Below are 20,044 nucleotides of genomic sequence, written 5' to 3'. Positions count from 1 at the left end.
TCTTCTGTGTTCCTCTGTGGCCCTTGCACAGGCTGCTCTGTGCATGTACGGATTGCTCCTCATCACCTGCTGCTCTCTCCACTCCCATTCTCTTCATTCACCTAACTCCTATACAGTTTCTATTCCCTTTTCATGATAGTGTTCAAACATTTCTTCCTCTTGTATGTCCTGATTCTGCAGACCCCACCTCAAGCTAGGCTGAACTGTACAACCCTTTTATGTTCCCATAACAACTTGTGCATATGTCTGGCAGTACTTTTCACACTGTATTGTAATCTGTGATTTTCTTGTCATTTTTCTCCATCAACTGGGGATTCCTTGAGGGTTTAGTCTGTGTCTTAATTATCTTTGTGTTTTCAACATCTAGCACTGTGCTAAGCACCCAATATATTAATTATTGAATGAATTGAAATAATTTATTACATCAGCAAGGTGCTAACAAGTATCTCTAAAGATATCTTATTTTTTGTTTGTTTGTTTCTGAAATGTACTTTTTCTCCACACAGACTGATTTTCTGTCGCCTCACAGCTTCTTGTGGTAGGGACCTCTCCTTAGTATTTGAAACTAACCAGCATCTGACAGATTTAGAATTTGTAAAAAATACCCTCGAAGATTCAGGAATGAAACTTCTGTGTGAAGGATTAAAACAGCTCAACTGTGTATTACAGACATTGAGGTAATTGTAGCAGGATAATTTGTTATTTGATATTCTTATTTTGGGGGTCAATTTCTATTTCTGTTGGGGGACAGCCTGAATATGGTAATGAGTTCATTCTTCTGTTCTCTAAAGGTTGTACCGGCGCCTTATCTCTTCTTCTTGTGGGGCTCTAGCAGCTATTCTTAGCACCAATCAGTGGCTCACTGAACTGGAATTTAGTGAGACAAAACTGGAAGCTTCAGCTTTGAAATTGCTCTGTGAAGGCTTAAAAGATACAAATTGCAAATTACAGAAGCTCAAGTAAGTTGTAACTGTTAGTTTTCATTCTGCAAGAATATTTGAAAAATATGCAACTCAAGACGGATGTCTCAGGATCAAAACACATTTCAAGGAGTTATGAAGAGGAGGAATAAATGTGGCAGTCCCTAAAGTTGTTTCTGTGTAACAAGTTTAGGAAGACAATTTTCATTTTAAGTGGAAATATTATCAATAACAATAATAATAACTCATGTTTAGCAATTATTGAGTACTAAGCATTGTGCTGAGTATGCACAAATTGTTTTAATCTGCACAACAACTGTGAGAGGTCCAGATTATTATTCATATTTTTGCAGATGAGGAAATGGAGGAGGTCCAATGTAGTTAGGGTAAAAAAATATGGCAAAGGCCCAATTCAAACCTCAGATGTGTCTGACTTCAAGTCCACGATAATCACATTAACTTAAAAAAAGTGTTATACATGTTAGTCAAGGTTCTCCAGAGAAGCAGAACTAATTGTGTGTGTGTGTGTGTGTGTGTGTGTGTGTGTGTGTGTGGAGAGAGAGACAGAGAGAGAGAGCCAGAGCCAGAAACAGATTTATTTTTCAAAATTGGCTTATGTGGTTATGAAGACTGGCAAGTCCAAGATCTGAATGGTAGGCCAGCAGGCTAGAGAATTGGGAAAGAGTCAATGTTGTGGTTTGAGCCTGAAGGTTGTCTGGTGGTAGAATTCCCTTTTCTGAGGAAGTCAGTCTTTTTCTATTAAGGCTTTCAACTGACTGGATGAAGCCAAACCATGTTATGGAGGATAATCTACTTTACTCAAAATGTACTGATTAAAATGTTAATCTCATCTGAAAAGTACTTTCACAGAAACATCTAGAATAATACTTGACAAAATATCTGGGTACCATGGCCTAGCCAAGTTGACGTATAAAATTAATCATCACAATATGTATGTGGGATTTTCTTTAAGCAAAAGCTCTTTAGCATTCGAGTGTTCTGAAATCCACTTTGAAAACTCATTTTATGCAAAGTACCTCTATTTAACATTTCCAAATTGGGGAGATATAAATGCATCTCCGTGTGAGCTCTCTTTCAGATTGAGTTTATAGTATTTAGAAAAAATTGAAAGATGCGGTAAGGCTCACACCTGTAATCCGAGCACTTTGGGAGGCTGAGGCGGGGAGATCATGAGGTCAGGAGATCGAGACCATCCTGGTCAACATGATGAAACCCCGTCTCTACTAAAAATACAAAAGTTAGCGGGGCGTGGTGGCGTGCACCTGTAGTCCCAGCTACTCAGGAGGCTGAGGCAGGAGAGTCGCTTGAACCCGGGAAGCAGAGGTTACAGTGAGCTGAGATTGTGCCACTGCACTCCAACCTGGGCAACAGAGCCAGAATCCATCTCCCTCCACAACAAAAAAATAAGAAGAAGAAAGAAAAGAAAAGAAACAATTGAAAGATTTAAAGGCTGTGGTGTATATCTAGAAATTCTTGAAAGTGATAGGAGAAAAAGTTGATGGAAAAAGGTTCAAGGAATTGGACTACTTAATATGGAGAAACAAAGATTAAGAAGATAAGGACGTCAGTAAGACCACTCTTTGTGACAAAGAAATAATATTATGAGCTGGGCCTCTCTAAAGATCGCAAATTAATAATGATGTTTAGATAAGAGGAAAAGAAGGACCTTATTATTGTGTGTGAGATGGGGTCTCACTGGAGTGCAGTGGCATGATCTCAGCTCACTGCAACCTCTGCCTCCTGAGTTCAATCTATCTTCCCACCTCAACTTCCTGAGTAGCTGGACTACAGACATGCGCCACAATGCCTAGCTAGTTTTGTTTGTTTGTTTTGTTTTGTTTTGTTTTTTAGGAATGGGCTTTTGCCATGTTGCCCAGGATGCTTTCAAACTCATGGGCTCAAGCAGCCCACCCACCTCGGCCTCCTGAAGTTCTGGGATTATAGACGTGAACCACAAGAAAGACCTTTTGCTTATAAAATTTATGATTATTGGATTCATCTCTGGGATTTGAAAGAAGATATGAGATAGAGTGTTAAATTCATACAGGGATTTAAAATGAGATTAGATCATCTTAATATTTTCTCTCAACCTTTTATTGGGCAGTCAACATTTACTGAGTTTCCACTGTGGGACATATTGTTATGAAATTATGTCCTTGCCATGGGGATAAGGGGCTGTGACATGCTCGAGATTGGGCATCTTGTATCTGTGGGTCTTGATTTTCTGTGTTCATGCAATATTGTTGATAGGGAGTGAATAGTACACTAAAAAGTGGTCAATTCTGTCTCTGTACATCCTTCCCTTCAGGTTATGTGCTAGCCTTCTCCCAGAAGGCTCAGAAGCTGTTTGCAGGTATCTTGCTTGTGTTCTTATTTGCAACCCACACCTCACTGAGCTGGACCCGAGTGAAAATCCCTTGGGGGACATAGGGGTGAAGTATCTTTGTGTGGGTCTCAGACATTCCAACTGCAAAGTGGAGAAACTGGAGTAAGTTTCTTAGAACTTATCTGGTTTCATGTAATGACTATTGAACTTGTTGTGTGCCTGCTATGTGCTTGGTGCTTGCTAGAAGTTATCTCACTTTAATCCCTCCTTACAATAACCATATAAGGTGGATTTTTAAAATCCTCATTGTACAGATGAGGAAACTGGGGTTCAGGGAGAAAAATGACTGTTCCACAGTCACACTACTAATAAGTCAGAATGTGACTCCAAAATCTGTCTCCAAATCTTGTGGTCTATCTAGTGTACCACAGCTGTGTATGTTTACAGGAATGACAGTTAAATATTAACTATATAAAGAGTATCTACTATGTACCCAACATTGGCTAGATGTGAGTGGAGTTATCAAAAGTTCTGCAAATGACAAGGCTGTTCTTAGGACACAGATGTGTGTCAAATTCCACGGAATCATTTGAAATGCTAGATGAGCCCAGGGGAGAGGAGAAGGTCACTGTGAGCTAGACACCTCAGAAGGAGGTTCTGAGAGGAAAGTAGGGCAGGGGCTAGAACTTAAAGGATGGCAAGGACTTAGCTAAGTGGGCAGATGGGCAGAACATTTCCAGGAAGCCAAAGTGATGGCGGAGGCTGATTTTTCTTTTCTTTTTCTCTGGACAGCTTGAGCACCTGTCACCTCACAGATGCTAGCTGTGTGGAGCTCTCTTCTTTCTTACAAGTGAGTCAGGCTTTAAAAGAGCTGTTTGTGTTTGCCAATGTCTTGGGGGACACAGGAGTACAGCATCTCTGTGAAGGTCTGCAGCACACAAAGGGTATAATTGAGAATCTTGTGTAAGTGTCTGCTTGTCCTTGTCCTTCTCATGGGCCTTGGGATTTGAGAGTCAGTGGGACACCCTGCTGCCATAGATAACAGCCACCTTGTCTTCCTCATCCCTCTAGGCTTTCTGAATATTCCCTCTCTGCAGCTTGTTGTGAACCCCTTGCCCAAGTCCTGAGCTCCACCCGGAGCCTGACAAGGCTGATTCTGATTAATAACAAAATTGAAGATATGGGACTGAAATTGCTGTGTGAAGGATTAAAACAACCTGACTGTCATTTAAAAGATCTGGTGTAAGTATCGTGGACTATAGCCACGGGCAAAGTTTCCTGATGTTTCAGCAACTCCCAAAATTTAATGAGTATTTTTTGGCCTGGTGAATGAATCTCCAAGGAAGCAGTAAATGAAGAACCGAATAATTTACAGGGAATAAATCATTCTTTCTCCACAGTCTCTCCCTGGCCTTGGCCCAAGGGAATTTTTTTTGCATGACTCTCTGATTTCTTAAGTTGTTTTTTTTTTTTTCTAACGGGCAAACACAATTCTTAAAGTGACCCAGTGCAGATGCAATGATGTCAGCTTTCTCTACCTTACTTCCTGGCAGGTTGTGGACCTGTCACCTGTCTGGGGCATGTTGTCAGGATTTGTGCAATGCACTCTACACCAAGGAACACCTGAGAGACCTTGACTTCAGTGACAATGCCTTAGGGGACGAGGGCATGCAGGTGCTGTGTGAAGGGCTGAAACGCCCCTGTTGTAAACTACAGACTTTGTGGTATGTGCACAGGGACTCTGTCTACTGGGCCTCTATTCTAGACTGTATGTGAAAGGGAGGGCCACTGGGAACTTGTGATAAAAGCGATTACTTTCTTGAATCTTCGATCACTCACAAGTTAGCAGAATGTCATCTCACAGATGCATGCTGTGGAGCCCTCGCCTCTGTCCTCAACAGAGATGAGAACCTAACATTGCTAGACTTAAGTGGAAACAACCTCAAGGATTTTGGAGTGCAGGTGCTATGTAATGCACTGATTCATCCAATATGTAAATTTTAGACATTCTAGTAAGTCACTGGCGAGGGAAGTGGAAGGGAAGGGGTCAAGACAGGCATATTGGGTTTGGTCATAGCCCATTGTAGTGAAGAAAGAGAAGAAAAACTGAGGGCAGGCCAAGCCTACTTTACCTTACTAGTAAAGTAAGTGAAATTACCAATAGGCCTATCCTCCCCGGACATGATCAGGGAGAGGCAAAGGACAGTCTTCTCTGTTATCAGCCTGCTAAAGGAAGTAACATGGTGTAAGAAAAAGAACATAAGATTTAGGATTTGCTAGGTTTGGCTTAAATTCTAGGTCTAGCATCTACTAGCTATCTGACCATGCTTGCTTAATGTCAGTATCCTTGTCTATAAAATTGTGATAATGCTAGTACCTGACTATCTGGGGTTAACATGGGCATTGAATTGAGACTGCAATTATGAATGTGCCTAGTACAACCCCTTTGCACATAGGAGGTACTTTATAAATGTTGCCCTCTTTCCATTTCCACTTCTAACTGCTAGAGGACTTGAGGTATACATTTTGAGAGTCTTCCAACACTCAAGGGATGAAGCTATAATGGTGCAGTTACAGAGGATGGAGGTCTTGGCCCTCTCTGGTCAGTGTCTGTCTGTCAGCTCAGCAGGCTGGCATAATACACAAAGTAATTCTTAATTAAAATACAACAGTGCTCTGTTGGCAGCTAACCAGTGACCAAATGGCCATTCGTTTCTGGCATTCAGAACTGGAACATATAATGGAAAGTAAAGGCCGAGTGCAAAAATTCTACATTCCAAAGCCAATTTGATGGATAAAGGAGAATAGCATAAAAGCCTGATTACGAGTCTGGCTAAAACAGAAGCTGGTTATCTACTAGCCAGGTGAAGTCTGTTAGTTTTGAAGGCCCAAGAGTATGGTGATTACTACCCAAGCAAAGGGAATTATTTACAACATGATAAGCCTCAGAGGTTAGGAATGTCTGTGGTGTCTTTCTCAGAAAGAAGTGGATGGAATCTTTATTATCAACAGGCTGAAATAAGCTCAACAATCAACCTTAATGTTTCTTTAAATGTAGAGTAATTTAATGTGGTAGCATTCCACAGTGTTGATGCTATAATAAAGTTCCTAAGTAGCAGAAAGGAGAAATAATTTTGTCAGTGATGGCATGCCATTTTTTTTTTATTGTTAAGTTGTTGTGCCATTTCTTATTTTGCTCATGCTTTGTCTTTTAGCCAATACACTTCCATTGTGTTTTCAGTCTAGCCTTCAAACCCTTATAAATTGTCAATCCAGTTGATAGCAGTGTGCAATAATAGCTCTGAGTACAAAATAAAGGACACACACATACAAAGTAGACACAATTTGCTGACTTCAAATACATTTTAAATGTTAGAGTGTATATCAGACAAAACTGAAGTCAATATAAATATATGCTTACCCAAGTAAAGTGAGTAGAATATATAGATCATTTAGTGTGGTGAGTTGGACAGGAATAAATCCAGGAGAGTCTCCTAGAAGGGGTAGTCGTATCTGAACATTGGAAAGGTTGGAGGAAGGTTATTTTCTAAGACCTGCTTGAGTGCAGGGTCTGAATCCTATTCCTCACCTTATTTTCCCCTGTAAACTTCCTGGCACAGTGCTTTGCATATAGTAAGTACATATAGAAGATCAGTTAGTAATTTGGGGTCAAGGCAAGGAGACAGTTAATGATACGTAATAAAAACAAAAAAAAAACAAAAAAAAAAAAAACAGGTGTCTTGGCTGGGTGCGGTAGCTCGTGTCTGTAATCCCAGCACCTTGGGAGGCCAAGACAGGCGATCACCTGAGGCCAGGAGTTTGAGACCAGCCTGGCAAACATGGTGAGACCCCGTCTCTACTAAAATACAAAAACATTAGTAGGGCGTAGTGGCCCATGCCTGTAATCCCAGATACTTGGGAGGCTGAGTCAGGAGAATCGCTTGAACCCGGGAGGCAGAGATTGCAGTGAGCTGAGATCATGCCACTGTACTCCAGCCTGGGCGACAAAGTGAGATTCTGTCTCAAAAAGAAAAAAAAAAAAAGCAACAGCAGGTTTTTTGACATTCAGAAGGTCAAGTGGAAAGAAGAGGAGGTTGCTTTAAAGGGGAAAAAAACCCCTAATGTTTATTCATTCCATAATTATTTCACTTGCTGAATATATCTTATGTACCAGACAAATGTGCCAGGTGCAGGGGAGACAAGAATAAATAAGATAGGAGACATGATCTGTGCTCTTCAGGGGCCAGTGGTCTTAGTAGTAGAGACAGGCACATAAATTGATTAATGCAATGACACACTCATGAGCTATTAAGAGAGCCATGGCAGGGTACAATTAACCTAGCCCAGGAGGGTGAGGGAAAGCTTCTTGGAGGAAGAGCCACCTGAGTTGAGTCTTAGGTCTGTAGCTAGTGGCAACGGGGGTAAAAGTGGAGAAGGTAGTCCAGACTTAGGCGATAGCATGAGCAAAGGTACACAGACGATAAATAGCATGGTTTATGGTACTTGATGGGGATAAGGTTGGGGTATCTCTAGGAAGTTTGGTATTGCTGGAGCATAAAGTGCAAAGCAGAGTATGTCAAGAAATGAGACTGGGGAGTTAGTCAGGACCTTGTATGCCATGTGTGATGAGTAAGACCTGTTAGCAGAATTCTCAATACAAGTTCAATCATCTCTTTTTCTCTCACATGCTCCAGTAGTAGTACATTTTGAGGCATCTCCTCACCCCAACTTTCTAAACTGGCCCCAAAGATGGGGCCAGTTTTGCTTTCAAAGCTAGATGGAGAAGCATTCTACTGTTGCTGCTATTTCTCACTGCCACATCGGGTTGATCTTGAGAACTGACCCTACACAGTCCAACAGAAGCTTGGTGACTGGACAGAGATGCCCTGGCTGGTCCAGCATCCCTGCCAGCCCTGCCTGCAGTGGCATTACACTTGGGCTGCAGAGTTACAGGTATCTTAGTCTTCACCCAAATGTGCAGCTGTTGTTCTATGACGTACCATATATGTCACGGTGGCTGGGTCTAGAGAAGCTCCTTTCATCAGCCACAGGTACATATGTGGTGAAGCCTGGCCTTGCCCATAAAGGTGTAGGCTCTTGATTTGAGCCAGGGATACTACTTAAGTCTTCTTCTTCAAGGTAATTTTATTTCGGGGTCTTCGTGCCTTCCCAGGCACAGGACTTTGGATGAAATGCTGTTCCTCATCTTGATACATATTCCTAATTCTAAATTTGGAAAGAAGAGGTTGTGGGTAACTGGTCTCTTAACTCCCAAAAGACCTCTGGGCTTCCTAAGCAAATTGATCCACTTTTTCTCCAACAGTGAGTTCTACTTATCAGGAAGCAAGGCAACTTTTGCTAAATCACTCAAAAAATTCTAAAGGTCTTGTTATACTTCAATGGCATTAAATGTCTACATAACTAACAGGGTCACTCATTTCACTTTGCTAGATAAAGATTAGTTTCTATCCACTAAAAACTAAAAGTGATACCTTGCTACACACTTGAAAGAGCTTGTACATTCTTTTGTAGTCAGTGGGTTTTAATCATGGTTACACATACTGAGTTTGAAGGGTGGGGTGGGGGGCAGATGCTCAAGAAGTTTTCTAGTAGGTAGGTGGTTGGATGTAGGAGTGTGCTCTGGGAAGTGATCATCCACAAAGAGGTGATAGCTGAATCTGTGAAAGTGCATGAGATCTACTAGGAAAAGTGAAAAGAGAAAAATCTCTCTGGGGAATAAGCCCTAGACAACACCAATTTTAAAGAGATGGATATGGAAAGGAAAACTTAGGAAGAGAACCAGGAGAGAATGGTGTCCTGAAAGCTAAAGAAGAAGTGAATTTCAAGGAAGAAGTGCTCAACAGTATCAAATGCAGCAGAGAGATCCAATAGGATGAGCACTGTGAAGTGTCCACTGGATTTAGCAATTAGCAGGTCATGGAAGACCTTGTCAAGGGCTGTTTGAGTAGTGTGGTAGGGCTGGAAACCATATTGTAGTGACTTGAAGAGATAGATAATAAGCAAATGGAGAAAGAGAGAAGAGATTACTTTTAAAAGAAGTTTATGAAAAGGAGAATAGATTCGGGGCTGTAGCTAGAGGAAATTGTGGGACTGGAAGAAGCAGGGATTTGTTTTTTTCCTTTATGCCTTGTTTTGAGACAGGCAGATTTGTAGGCCTATAGAAAGGAACCCATAGAGAGGAAGAGGTTGCAGCTATAGGAGTAAAAACTAATGGACTAATGGAGCAGGACTTTGGACAAGGCAGGGAGGGACAGGAGTGATATTTCAAGAGAAAGAGTTAAGAATTTTATCTTTTATGTTTTGAGACTCAAGGAAAGGTGCTAAGGCTGGAGGAGGAGGTAGGTAACTGAGTGGATGAAGTAACTCAGTGGTGCCATGGAGCAAGTGTGAATTGGAATCTTATCCATGAGAATAGGAAAGCTACTGTAGGCATCTCTTGGCTTGACTTAATGCAAGATTTTTTCCCTTTTTCACAGCCTTGACACAGATCATTTACATGAAGATACATTTAGAAAGATGGAAGTTTTAAAAATGAGCAAGCCTGGAATCACCTGTTGTCTGAGAGAGTGCTTGATATAATTTCAGTTTTCTTAAATTTATTGAAGCTCATTTTATGACCTATCATATGGTCTATCTTGGAGAATGTTCCATGTGCTGTTGAATAGAATGTGTATTCTGTAGTTGTTGGATGGAATGTTCTGTATATATCTGTTAAAGTCCTTTTGTTCCAAGGTATAGTTTAAATCCATTGTTTCTTTGTTGACTTTCTGCCTTGATGACCTGTCTAGTACTGTCACTGGACTATCGAAGTCCCCCACTATTATTGTGATGCTATCTATCTCATTTCTTAAGTCTGTTAGCAATTGTTCTATAAATTTGGGAACTGCAGTGTTAGGTGCATGTATGTTTAGGATTGTGATATTTTCCTGCTGTACAAGACTTTTTACCATTATATAATGTCTCTCTTTATCTCTTTTAATGCTGTTGCTTTAAAGTTTGTTTTGTCTGATATAAGAATAGCCACCCTGCTTGCTTTTGGTGTCTGTTTGCATGAAATGCCTTTTCCCACCCCTTTACTTTAAGTTTATGTGAGTCCTTATATGTTAGATGAGTCTCCTGAAGGCAGCAGTTGGTTGGTGAGCTCTTATGCATTCTGCGGTTCGGTATCTTTTAAGTGGAGTATTCAGGCCATTTACATTCAATGTTAGTATTGAAATATGAGGTACCGTTGTATTTATCATGCTGTTTGTTGCCTGAGTACTTTGATTTTTTGTGTTTGCTTTTTATTTTTACTTTTTAACTTGTATTTTTGTTTTATAGATCCTGTGTGATTTATGCTTTAAAGAGGTTCTGTTTTGATGTGTTTCCAGGACTTGTTTCAAGATTTAGAGCTCCTTTTAGCATTCTTGTAGTGGAGGCTTGGTAACGGTGAATTCTTTCAGCATTTGTTTGTCTGAAAACGACTGTATCTTTCCTTCATATGATACTTAGTTTTGCTGGGTACAAAATTCTTGGCTGAAAATTGTTTTATTTGAAGAGGCTGAAAACAGGGTCCCAAATCCCTTCTAGCTTGTAGGGTTTCTGCTGAGAAATTTGCTGTTAACCTGATAGGTTTTCCTTTGTATGTTACCTGGTGCTTCTGTCTCACAGCTCTTAAGATTCTTTCCTTCGTCTTAACTTTGGATAACCTGATGACAGTGTGCCTAGGCAAAGATCTTTTTGCAATGAATTTCCCGGGCATTCTTTGTGCTTCTTGTATTTGCGTGTCTAGGTCTCCAGCAAGGGTGGGGAAATTTTCCTTGATTATTCCCCCAAATGTGTTTTCCAAGCTTTTAGAAATTCTTCTTCCTCAGGAACACCAGTTATTCTTAGGTTTGGTCATTTAACATAATTCCAGACTTCTTGGAGGCTTTGTTCGTATTTTCTTATTCTTTTTTCTTTGTCTTTGTTGGATTGGGTTAATGCAAAGACATTGTCTTCGAGCTCTGAATTTCTTTGTTCTACTTGTTCAGTTCTGTTGCTGAGATTTTCCAGAGCATTTCGCATTTCTAAAAGTGTGTCCAAAGTTTCCTGAAATTTTTATTGCTTTTTCTTTAAGCTATCTAGGTCTTTGAATATTTCTCCCTTCACTTCTTGTATCATTTTTTGGGTTTCCTTGCTTTGGGCTTTGCCTTCTCTAGTCCCTCCTTGATTAACTTAATGACTAACCTCCTGAATTCTTTTTCAGGTAAATCAGGAATTTCTTTTTGGTTTGGATTCATTAATGGTGAACTAGTATGATTTTTGAGGGGTGTTGAAGAGCCTCTTTTTGTCATATTACCAGGGTTGGTTTTCTGGCTCCTTCTCATTTGGGCAGGCTCTATCAGATGGAAGGCCTAGGGCTGAAGGCTGTTGTTCAGATTTTTTTGTCCCATGGGGTGTTCCCTTGATATTGTACTCTTCCCCTTTTCCTGTGGATGTGGCTTCCTGTGAGCCAAACTGCAGTGATTGCTGTCTCTCGTCTGGGTCTAGCCACCCAGCAAGTCTACCCGGCTCTAGGCTGGTACTGGGGGTTGTCTGCACAGAGTCCTGTGACATGAACCATCTATGGATCTCTCAGCCATGAATACCAGTGCCTGTTCCTGTGGAGGTGGCAGAGGGTGCGGTGGACTCCATGAGGGTCCTTAGCTTTGGTGGTTTAATGCTCTATTTTTGTGCTGGTTGGCCTCCTGCCAGGAAGTGGCACTTTCCAGAAAACATCAGCTGTAGTAGTGTGAAGAGGGATGAGCGGTGGGCGGAGCCCTAGAACTCCCAAGATTATATGCCCTTTGTCTTCCGCTACCAGGGCGTGTAGGGAAGGACCATCAGGTGCAGGCAGAGCTAGGCATGTCTGAGCTGAGACTCTCCTTGGGTGGGGTCTTGCTGCAGTGGCTGCAGGGGATGAGGATGAGACTACCAGGTCACTGGAGTTGTGTACCTAGGAGGATTATGGCTGCCTCTGCTGAGTCATGCAGGCTGTCAGGGAAGTGGGGAAAAGCTGGCAGTCACAGGCCTAGCCCAGCTCCCATGCAAACCTAAGGGCCAGTCTCACTCGTACCGTGCCACCCGCCACAGCTTTGAGTCTGTTTCCAGGCGGAGGTCAAGACAGGCTTGAAAAGTTGTCCAAGGCTTTCTGCCTCCCAGCTGCGAAAGAAAAGGGCTTTAGTTCTTCTACCACCTGTGAAGTCTGTAAGCTGGGTTTGTACCCTCCCTGAGTTCTGGCCAGGAGGCTTCTCACCCCATTCAAATTGTTACAGAGTTCAGCTAGAGATTTCCTTCTGCCTGTGGAGTTTTACCCCCTGCTCCTCTGGCCACCCTCCTGATGGATCCTTATGGTGCCAGGCAGGAATGGGCTTGTTGGGGACCCAATGAGCTCCCAGGGCCTTTCTGCTGCTTCCTCTACCCTTGTATTTTGCTTGGCTCAGCTCTCTAACTTGACTTAGCTCCAGGTAAAATCAGAAACTTCTCCCGCAAACAGATCTTCAGCTTCTCCAGTGGGGATGTGTGTTTAGGAGAGGAGGGTCTCCCTTTCCAACTTCTGCAGATGGGGCACTTACAGTATTTGGGGTGTCTCCTGGGTCCTGCAGGAGCAGTCCACTTCCTTCGGAGGGTCTGTGGGTCCTTTCAGGACTATTGATACATGCAGCAATATGAATGAATCTCAGAATAAATATGCTAAGGGAAAGATGCTAGACAAAAAGAACACATATTATATGATTCAATTTTTTTAAAATTCTAGAAAATTGGAAGTATTTATTATTGACAGAAAATGGATCAGTGGTTACTTGAGGACAGGACTGGGGAAAGGAACGGATGCTCTCCAAAATGTCAAAAGAAGATTTTGGGGGATTATGGTTATGCTCATTATCTTGTTTTTGGTGATGATTTCCGTCCAAACTCATCAAATTGTACTATATAAACGTAAGGGGAAAAATCATAAAGATTAGAATGAAGTAAAATTGGTTTTGCTTCCAGATAACTTGTTCTTCTGTACAGAAAATTCTAAGGAATCTACAAAAAAGCTGCTAGAACTATTAAGTGGGATTAACAAGTTTGCAGGCTAAGATACATATATAAAAATTAATTGTGTTTTTTCTGTATAGTAGGAGCAAACCATCAGGGATGGAAATTTTTTAAAATACTGTTTATAATAGCATCAAACATTTGAAATCCTTAAGGGTAAATCTGGCAAAAGATGTGTAAGACTTGTGCACTGAGCACTATGAAGGCTTGCTGAGGTAAATCAAAGACCTAAATAAATGGAGCAATATATCATGTTAACGTATAGGAAGACATAATATTAAGAGATCAATTATTCCCATATTAGTCTCTGGATTCATTGCAATCCCAAGCAAAATCCCAATAGGCATTTTTTTAGTAGAAATTGACAACCCGAATCTCAAATTCATATGAAACTACAAAGAATCTAGAATTGCTCAAACAACTTTGAAAAATAAGAATAAAGTTAGAGGACTCGCCAGGCGCAGTGGCTCATCCCTATAATCCCAGCACTTTGGGAGGCCAAAGCAGGTGGACCTCTTGAGCTTAGGAGTTCAAGACTAGCCTGGGCAACATGGTGAGACCCTGTCTCTACAAAAAATATAAAAAAAAAATTAGCTGGCTGCGGTGCTACACGCCTGTAGTGCAAGCTACCTGGGAGGCTGAAGCAGGAGGATCACCTGAGTCCAGGAAGTTGAGGCTGCAGTGAACTCTGATCGTGCCACTGCACTCCAGCCTGGGCAACGGAGTGAAATATTATCTCAAAAACAAAACAAAACAGTTAGAGGACTCATTCCATCTGATTTCAAAACTTATTCATCCTACCCGAATCAAAAACTTACTGCAAAGCTATAGTAATCAAAACAGTGTTATATTAAAGATAGACTTGGAACAACGGACAGGATAGAATTCAGAAATATATCTATACATATGGACAATTGATTTTCAACAAAGGTGCCATAGCAGATTCTACTGTGAAGGGATAATATTTTTCAGCAAATGGTGCTGGAACAATTGGGTAGCCATTTGCATATCCAGTTTGTTGTATGTGAATTGTACTGCAATGGAACTGTAAACACACACATTCACACACACACATGCACACACACACATACACAAACATGCCTGAAAGAGTCATTTAAGAACATTATTTATCTAACCCCCTTATTCTACAGATGAGGAACTTGGGGTCCTAATAGGTCAAGGTCACACAACTGATTCATTTATTAGACTGAGATTAGATTGGAACATAAGTGTCCTTATTTGTGGCCTTGCACTTCTTAGTATACTAAAGACAGAGCTCAGACCGAGGAAATAAATTTCAGTTGGTGGATTTTCAGGCCTTTGTGGCAAACCAGTGGAAAAGAGACATAAACACGATGAAAAAGGGTGACTTTCCCAGGATCCTTTCAGTCATGTGCTGGAACTGAAGTACTGTCTCATGAAAGTTGATGGTTAAATTTTCAGGAATTTTGCAAGTTGATTATTTAAACAAAGCCATTACTAAAAATTAAATCATAAACTTACAATTAAATAAATTATATTAAAATAAAGGTAATACAAACTCAAAACTCATCACTTTCTAATTATTTTGCTGCATTTTACTATCTATGCTCGTAAGGTTATTCACTTTGATTTTATCTGTGTGGTGGAAATATTAAATAATGGTGTTCTACATATTTTCTCTAATGACATCACTTTGTTAGCTTGAAATTAGCCATGGTGGGTGTGTTTATACCATAGAAATTAGTAAATGCTACAATTCAGGGATACCCCTCACCCTCACCCAGAGAACTGGTTGTTAGAAACACTTACCAGCACATTTCTGCCTTAAAGCATCACTTGCCCTGGCTTTCATTTAAGGCTGGTCTGGAATACAACCCATCAGTGCCTAAAGTCATGCTAGGTAAACAGTGGGCAATCATTAAATGTTCTAGTGTAACCAACCATCCCAGTTTGCCCAGGACCCCCTGTTTTAACATGGAACATCCCTGGAAACCCCTCAGTTCTGGGAAAGCAGGCTGATTGATTACTCTAGTGTTTGCACACTTTTCAAAAAAAGGAACCAGGTGGGTAAATCAATTGAAAGTTGCATACTTTCATGGAAAAAAATAGCCTAAACATGTCTCCATCTGTGAGATAACTAGTGGCACATTTGTGAATAAAATTCCACATATTCAATTCATTATACAGTCTCAACAGTAGCCAAGAAGGAAAGACAGAGCCTTACACATGTTAGGTGTTCAATAAATGTTCATTGGTGATAGATGGCTGGTGAAAGGTAAGCCTACCATTGGAATTGAGTCTCAAAGATGATAGAAAGTGAAACGCTGGTCTACCAGTTGGTGGCAAATGCAGGTGGCAGTGACTCTGGATCTGAGGCAAGCAGGGGTTAGGAAATCCTTAAGAGAGAAAAGATCAGAAAAGATACTGTCAACAAGAGTAATGTGTAAACACTAAAGGGGGTGTCAGCAACTTTGAGGTGCTTATTGTGGTTGTTACACTTTGAGAACATCAAAGGAGTTTACTGGGAAGGGCCTGCTCATTTCACTTCATATTCTTTTTCTTTTGTTCAAGGCTCACTCTACCCAAGGGCTTAATGAGCAGTTGCCTACTCTATATGGGAAAGTTTTCTTTGTCCAAAGACCTGATCCTTTCCCCATTCCCAGGCCTTCCGTTTTCACCACAAGTCTCTCTCATGAGATACGGTGTTTGAAAGCACTGCATAGTGAAGAAACAAGGAACTATTAGCAGCCTGTTAACACCTGACCTCTAATTAGGTTAGCATATTAGCTCCTGACTGGTTCCCAGGAGTCTAGAACTTATAGAACAAGTGATTTTTAGTGGTTAGAAGAGGAGAGGGAAAGAGGAGGTTCTGGAGCTTGGTAGACAACCTGGCAGGCTTGGTCTGGGCATATCAGTAAGTGCTTAAACTGGAGAAGGAGGTAATGGCCTGGGGAAAGAAGGTGTACACCACTAACAAATGTCACCCACTTGCCAGTTTTATTTATAGTTGATTCAGTTTCTCTTACTCTCTTGTGTCTTTGTTGCATTTCTAACTCTAGGAAATCTTCCCTGAATGAGTTGGAGGTGCAGTAACATGTTCCATTCCCTAGTGGGAAGGTATCTTGCCCCACCTCACCAAACCACTCCTTAATCCCCATTAGAATGAGCTGGGGGTATGCCCCCTTTTCCAAAAGAAACAGATACTAATAATTGTATTAGTCCATTCTTGTATTGCCATAAAGAAATACCTGAGACTGGACAATTTATAAAGAAAAGAGATTTTATGAACCATTCACCTAGACCAGACTTATGGTTCTGCACACTGTATAGGAAGCATGATGCTGGCATCTGCTTGGCTTCTAGGAGGCCTCAGAAAACTTACAATCATGGTGGAAGGCAAAGGGGGAGCCGGCATGCCACCTGGCCAGAGCAGGAGGAAGAGAGAGTGAAGGGAGAGGTACCACACACTTTTAAATGACCATATCTCATGAGAACAAACTCACTATTGTGAGGACAGTACCAAGAGGGATGTTGATAAATCATTCAGGAGAAATGTCCCATGATCCAATCACCTTCCACCAGGCTTCACCTCCAACACTGGGGATTACAATTTGACATGAAATTTGGGCAGAGACACAGATCCAAACCATATCAATAATAATAATAGCAATAGGAATTATTACTGTTCAAGAAGCTATTAATATTTGTACAGGCATTGTATTTTACTAAAGTTTGTTATCTAATTCTATGAAGTAGATATTTATTTTCTTGATGTTACGTGTAAGAGTCAGAGCCACCAAGTAATATGCCAAAGGCCATACAGGTAGTAAGTGGCAGAGCCACATTTCAACTCTATATCTGACTCTAAAACCTGTGCTGTTAACAACCAAACCTCTTGATATAGACTTCAGCTAGGCATGGAGGAAGAAGGAGGTAGACATAAACGAATTATTCCATTCAACAAATGTGTCTGTACTTCCTACTATGGTTGAATCTATGGAGTATAAAAAGATCAATGTGCACTGTCCCAGCCCTGAATGAGATTAGTTCAGCAGAGGGGATATGACCGTTGTTCTAATAGCTCTAATAAAAGGCAGAGTTGGATCAGTACCATAACATAATAATGATAATAGCTACTATTTATTAAGAGCATAGTATGTGTCAGGCACTGTGCTAATGCATCCTACATATATTTAATCTTCATGACAGTTCTGGAACTATTAATATTAGTCAATCTTATACATGAGAAAAGACTAATAGAGGGTTAATTAACTTCTGTGGCTCTGAATAATGTGTTACTATGGTCTTCAGAAGCAAAAGGAGAGAAGTGTACTCAATATTCACTTATACAACATTTTTGAGTGAACAAAGTATTTGCACCCAGCTCAGTGCCTATAAACCAGAATCACCATCTGCTTCTGTATCACCTGTACCTCAGCCAGCAGTGAATCTGAAGTATCTTGACCTTATACTTTCATTTCATTTGGAACCTTGAGAACAGTGAAGCCCACTACAGTCCTATCACTGGCTACCACTACAAAAGCCCCCCACCTCCTTTTTATGTTCAAAACCATTTATTAGTTATGAATATACTAAGTGCCACTGAATGGTACACTTTAAAATGGTTAAATTAGTGAATTTCATGTTATGTGTATTTTACAATAAAAAACATTTGTTAAACAAAATGTTAATTTTTATGAAAAGTTTAATATACATTGCTTGCTTCCAAAAAGTTATCTTCCTGCCAAAAAGTTTCCAAAGCTATATAATTAGGGCAACAGAACCTTTTTCCAAGGAGAACAACAGACCAGGTCTGCTGCCACCTGGGCAGACTTTTGGAGAGCAGTTTTGCTTCCATTGTCTCTCATATTCTTATAGGTTGTGCTTCTTATCCCAGCCTTTCTTTCCATGTCTTCCTTTCCTCATAAATATTTCTACTATGTTCCCCAGATTCTTTGTTATGTAGTGAACAAGCTCTCTTACATGCTCACCCTTGTCACCAAATACTACTTGTGCACCACTTCTGGGCCATTTGTTTGTCTTCCTTGCTGGAACTACCACTTTAACCCATGCCAGATGAATCAATCACTTACTAGAGCTCATCTCTGTTGCCTAGCCACTGGTCATGCCCCCAAAGTAATCCAGGCTTTTTGGCTTCTAACACATATCTTTCCTTGCCAATATTCATGTCATTGTCCTGGGGGGTTTCAAAGTCCAAATGGTTTATTACTCCAAACCATTGGCCTAGTAGTTCCTGACTTTTTGAAACATAATGACCTTGACCTGCCTCCATTTTAGTCGTCCTCTTTCATGTCCGCTCTCTAGACTTGTGCAGCTTAATATAGTAGCCACTAGCCATGGGTGATTGTTGAAATTTAAATTAACTGAAATTAAATAATTGTTTAAATCAGCTCTCACTTGCACCAGCCGCATTTTAAGTGCTCAATAGCTACATGTGGCTAGAGGCTAACATATCAGATAGTGCAGACAGAGAAAATTTCCATCACTGCGGAGAGTTCTATTAGATAGCACAGCTTCCAACATTGTCCTCACCCAGAATATATATTTCTGCTCCACTGAAGAAATATTAAAAAATGTAACCAAATGTGGTAGCATGTGCCTATAGTCACAGCTACTCAGGAGGCTGAAGCAGGAAGACTATTTGAGTCCAAGGAATTTGAGGCTGTAGTGCACTATGATCATTCCTGTGAATAGCCACTGTACTCCACCCTCTCTGTCTCTTAAAAAACAAAACAAACAAAAACAACACTGCACTCCAGCCTGGGCAACAGAGTGAGACCCAGTCTCAAAACACAAAAACAAACAATAAAGAAATAAGTGTCCCCAAATTTAAAGGCACAAAAATACTGCATCAGGAAAAATGGCAGGTAGGAGGAAGGACTAACTTGCAGCTCCCACTTGGATGGACAGGGTAGCGTGCGGAGACTCAAATCGTGAACTTTTGCTCCAAGAACTACTGCATGAACATACGAGGAAAGCTGAGAGAATCCACAGATCCTTTGAAAGAAGTGGCTTGCTGCTGCAGGCTCTGTGAGACAGATGAAAAACTGTGAGTGCCCAAAGTGTGAGAGGGGAAACATTTGCCCCCAGACACACATCCTCACTGGAGATCCTGAAGATCCAGATCACGGGAGAAGGATTTGACCTTACCTGGAGCTGAGATGAATTTAGAGAGTTGAGCAAAATACAGGGATATAGGAAGCAATGGGAAGACCCCTGTAGGCACTCTCAGTCCCCAGGGAAGCCATTCCTGACTTTGTCTCACAGGAATCCATGGGGTGGGCTGTCAGTGGAATTGGGGAAAGCCCACAGGGAGAAGGAAACTTCTAGCTGAACTTCGTAACAATTTCGACTGAATGCAAAGTTTCCTGGACAGAATCCACGGGAGGGAGCAAACGGGTAGTGTGGATACAAGCAGGGTAACTGTGGCAGGCAGGGAAGCATGAAACCTGAAAGCCCTACTTGCTTTCTCAGTGGGGAGGCTTGTAGCCTGGGGCAAATTCTCAGCCCTGCTCACCAGCTGCCTGGGAATAAACTCAGTGCAGCTGGCTGGGGCATGGTGGAAGTGAGACTGGCCTTTTGGGCTGTGTGAGAACCCGGTGAGACCTGTCACTGCTGGCTTTCCCCCACTTCCCCGGTGACCTGTATGACATAGCAGAGACAGACATAGTCCCCCTGGGAACGTAATTCCATTGGCCTGAGAACCACACTC

General features: G+C 41.2%; 1 protein-coding gene across 1 annotated transcript in view; it reads left to right on the top strand.

The window, feature by feature from the left end:
- LOC117077283 (NACHT, LRR and PYD domains-containing protein 12-like) overlaps positions 1-6,385 on the top strand; it is a 42,989-nt gene extending 36,604 nt beyond the window's left edge. Inside the window, exons 7-12 of the mRNA XM_033200934.1 lie at positions 507-677; positions 792-959; positions 3,250-3,429; positions 4,060-4,230; positions 4,339-4,509; positions 4,821-6,385. Of these exons, the coding sequence (XP_033056825.1) occupies positions 507-677; positions 792-959; positions 3,250-3,429; positions 4,060-4,230; positions 4,339-4,509; positions 4,821-5,043 (1,084 nt within the window). The 3' untranslated portion in view covers positions 5,044-6,385. The remainder of the gene's footprint in view (positions 1-506; positions 678-791; positions 960-3,249; positions 3,430-4,059; positions 4,231-4,338; positions 4,510-4,820) is intronic.
- Positions 6,386-20,044: the final 13,659 nt, after the last annotated feature.

Source organism: Trachypithecus francoisi, unplaced genomic scaffold, assembly GCF_009764315.1.
Source record: "Trachypithecus francoisi isolate TF-2019V2 unplaced genomic scaffold, Tfra_2.0 Lachesis_group6, whole genome shotgun sequence".
In the NCBI taxonomy this organism is placed as follows: domain Eukaryota; kingdom Metazoa; phylum Chordata; class Mammalia; order Primates; family Cercopithecidae; genus Trachypithecus; species Trachypithecus francoisi.
The sequence above is the reverse complement of the archived record's forward strand: the minus strand, read 5'-3'. Positions and strand labels throughout refer to the sequence as shown.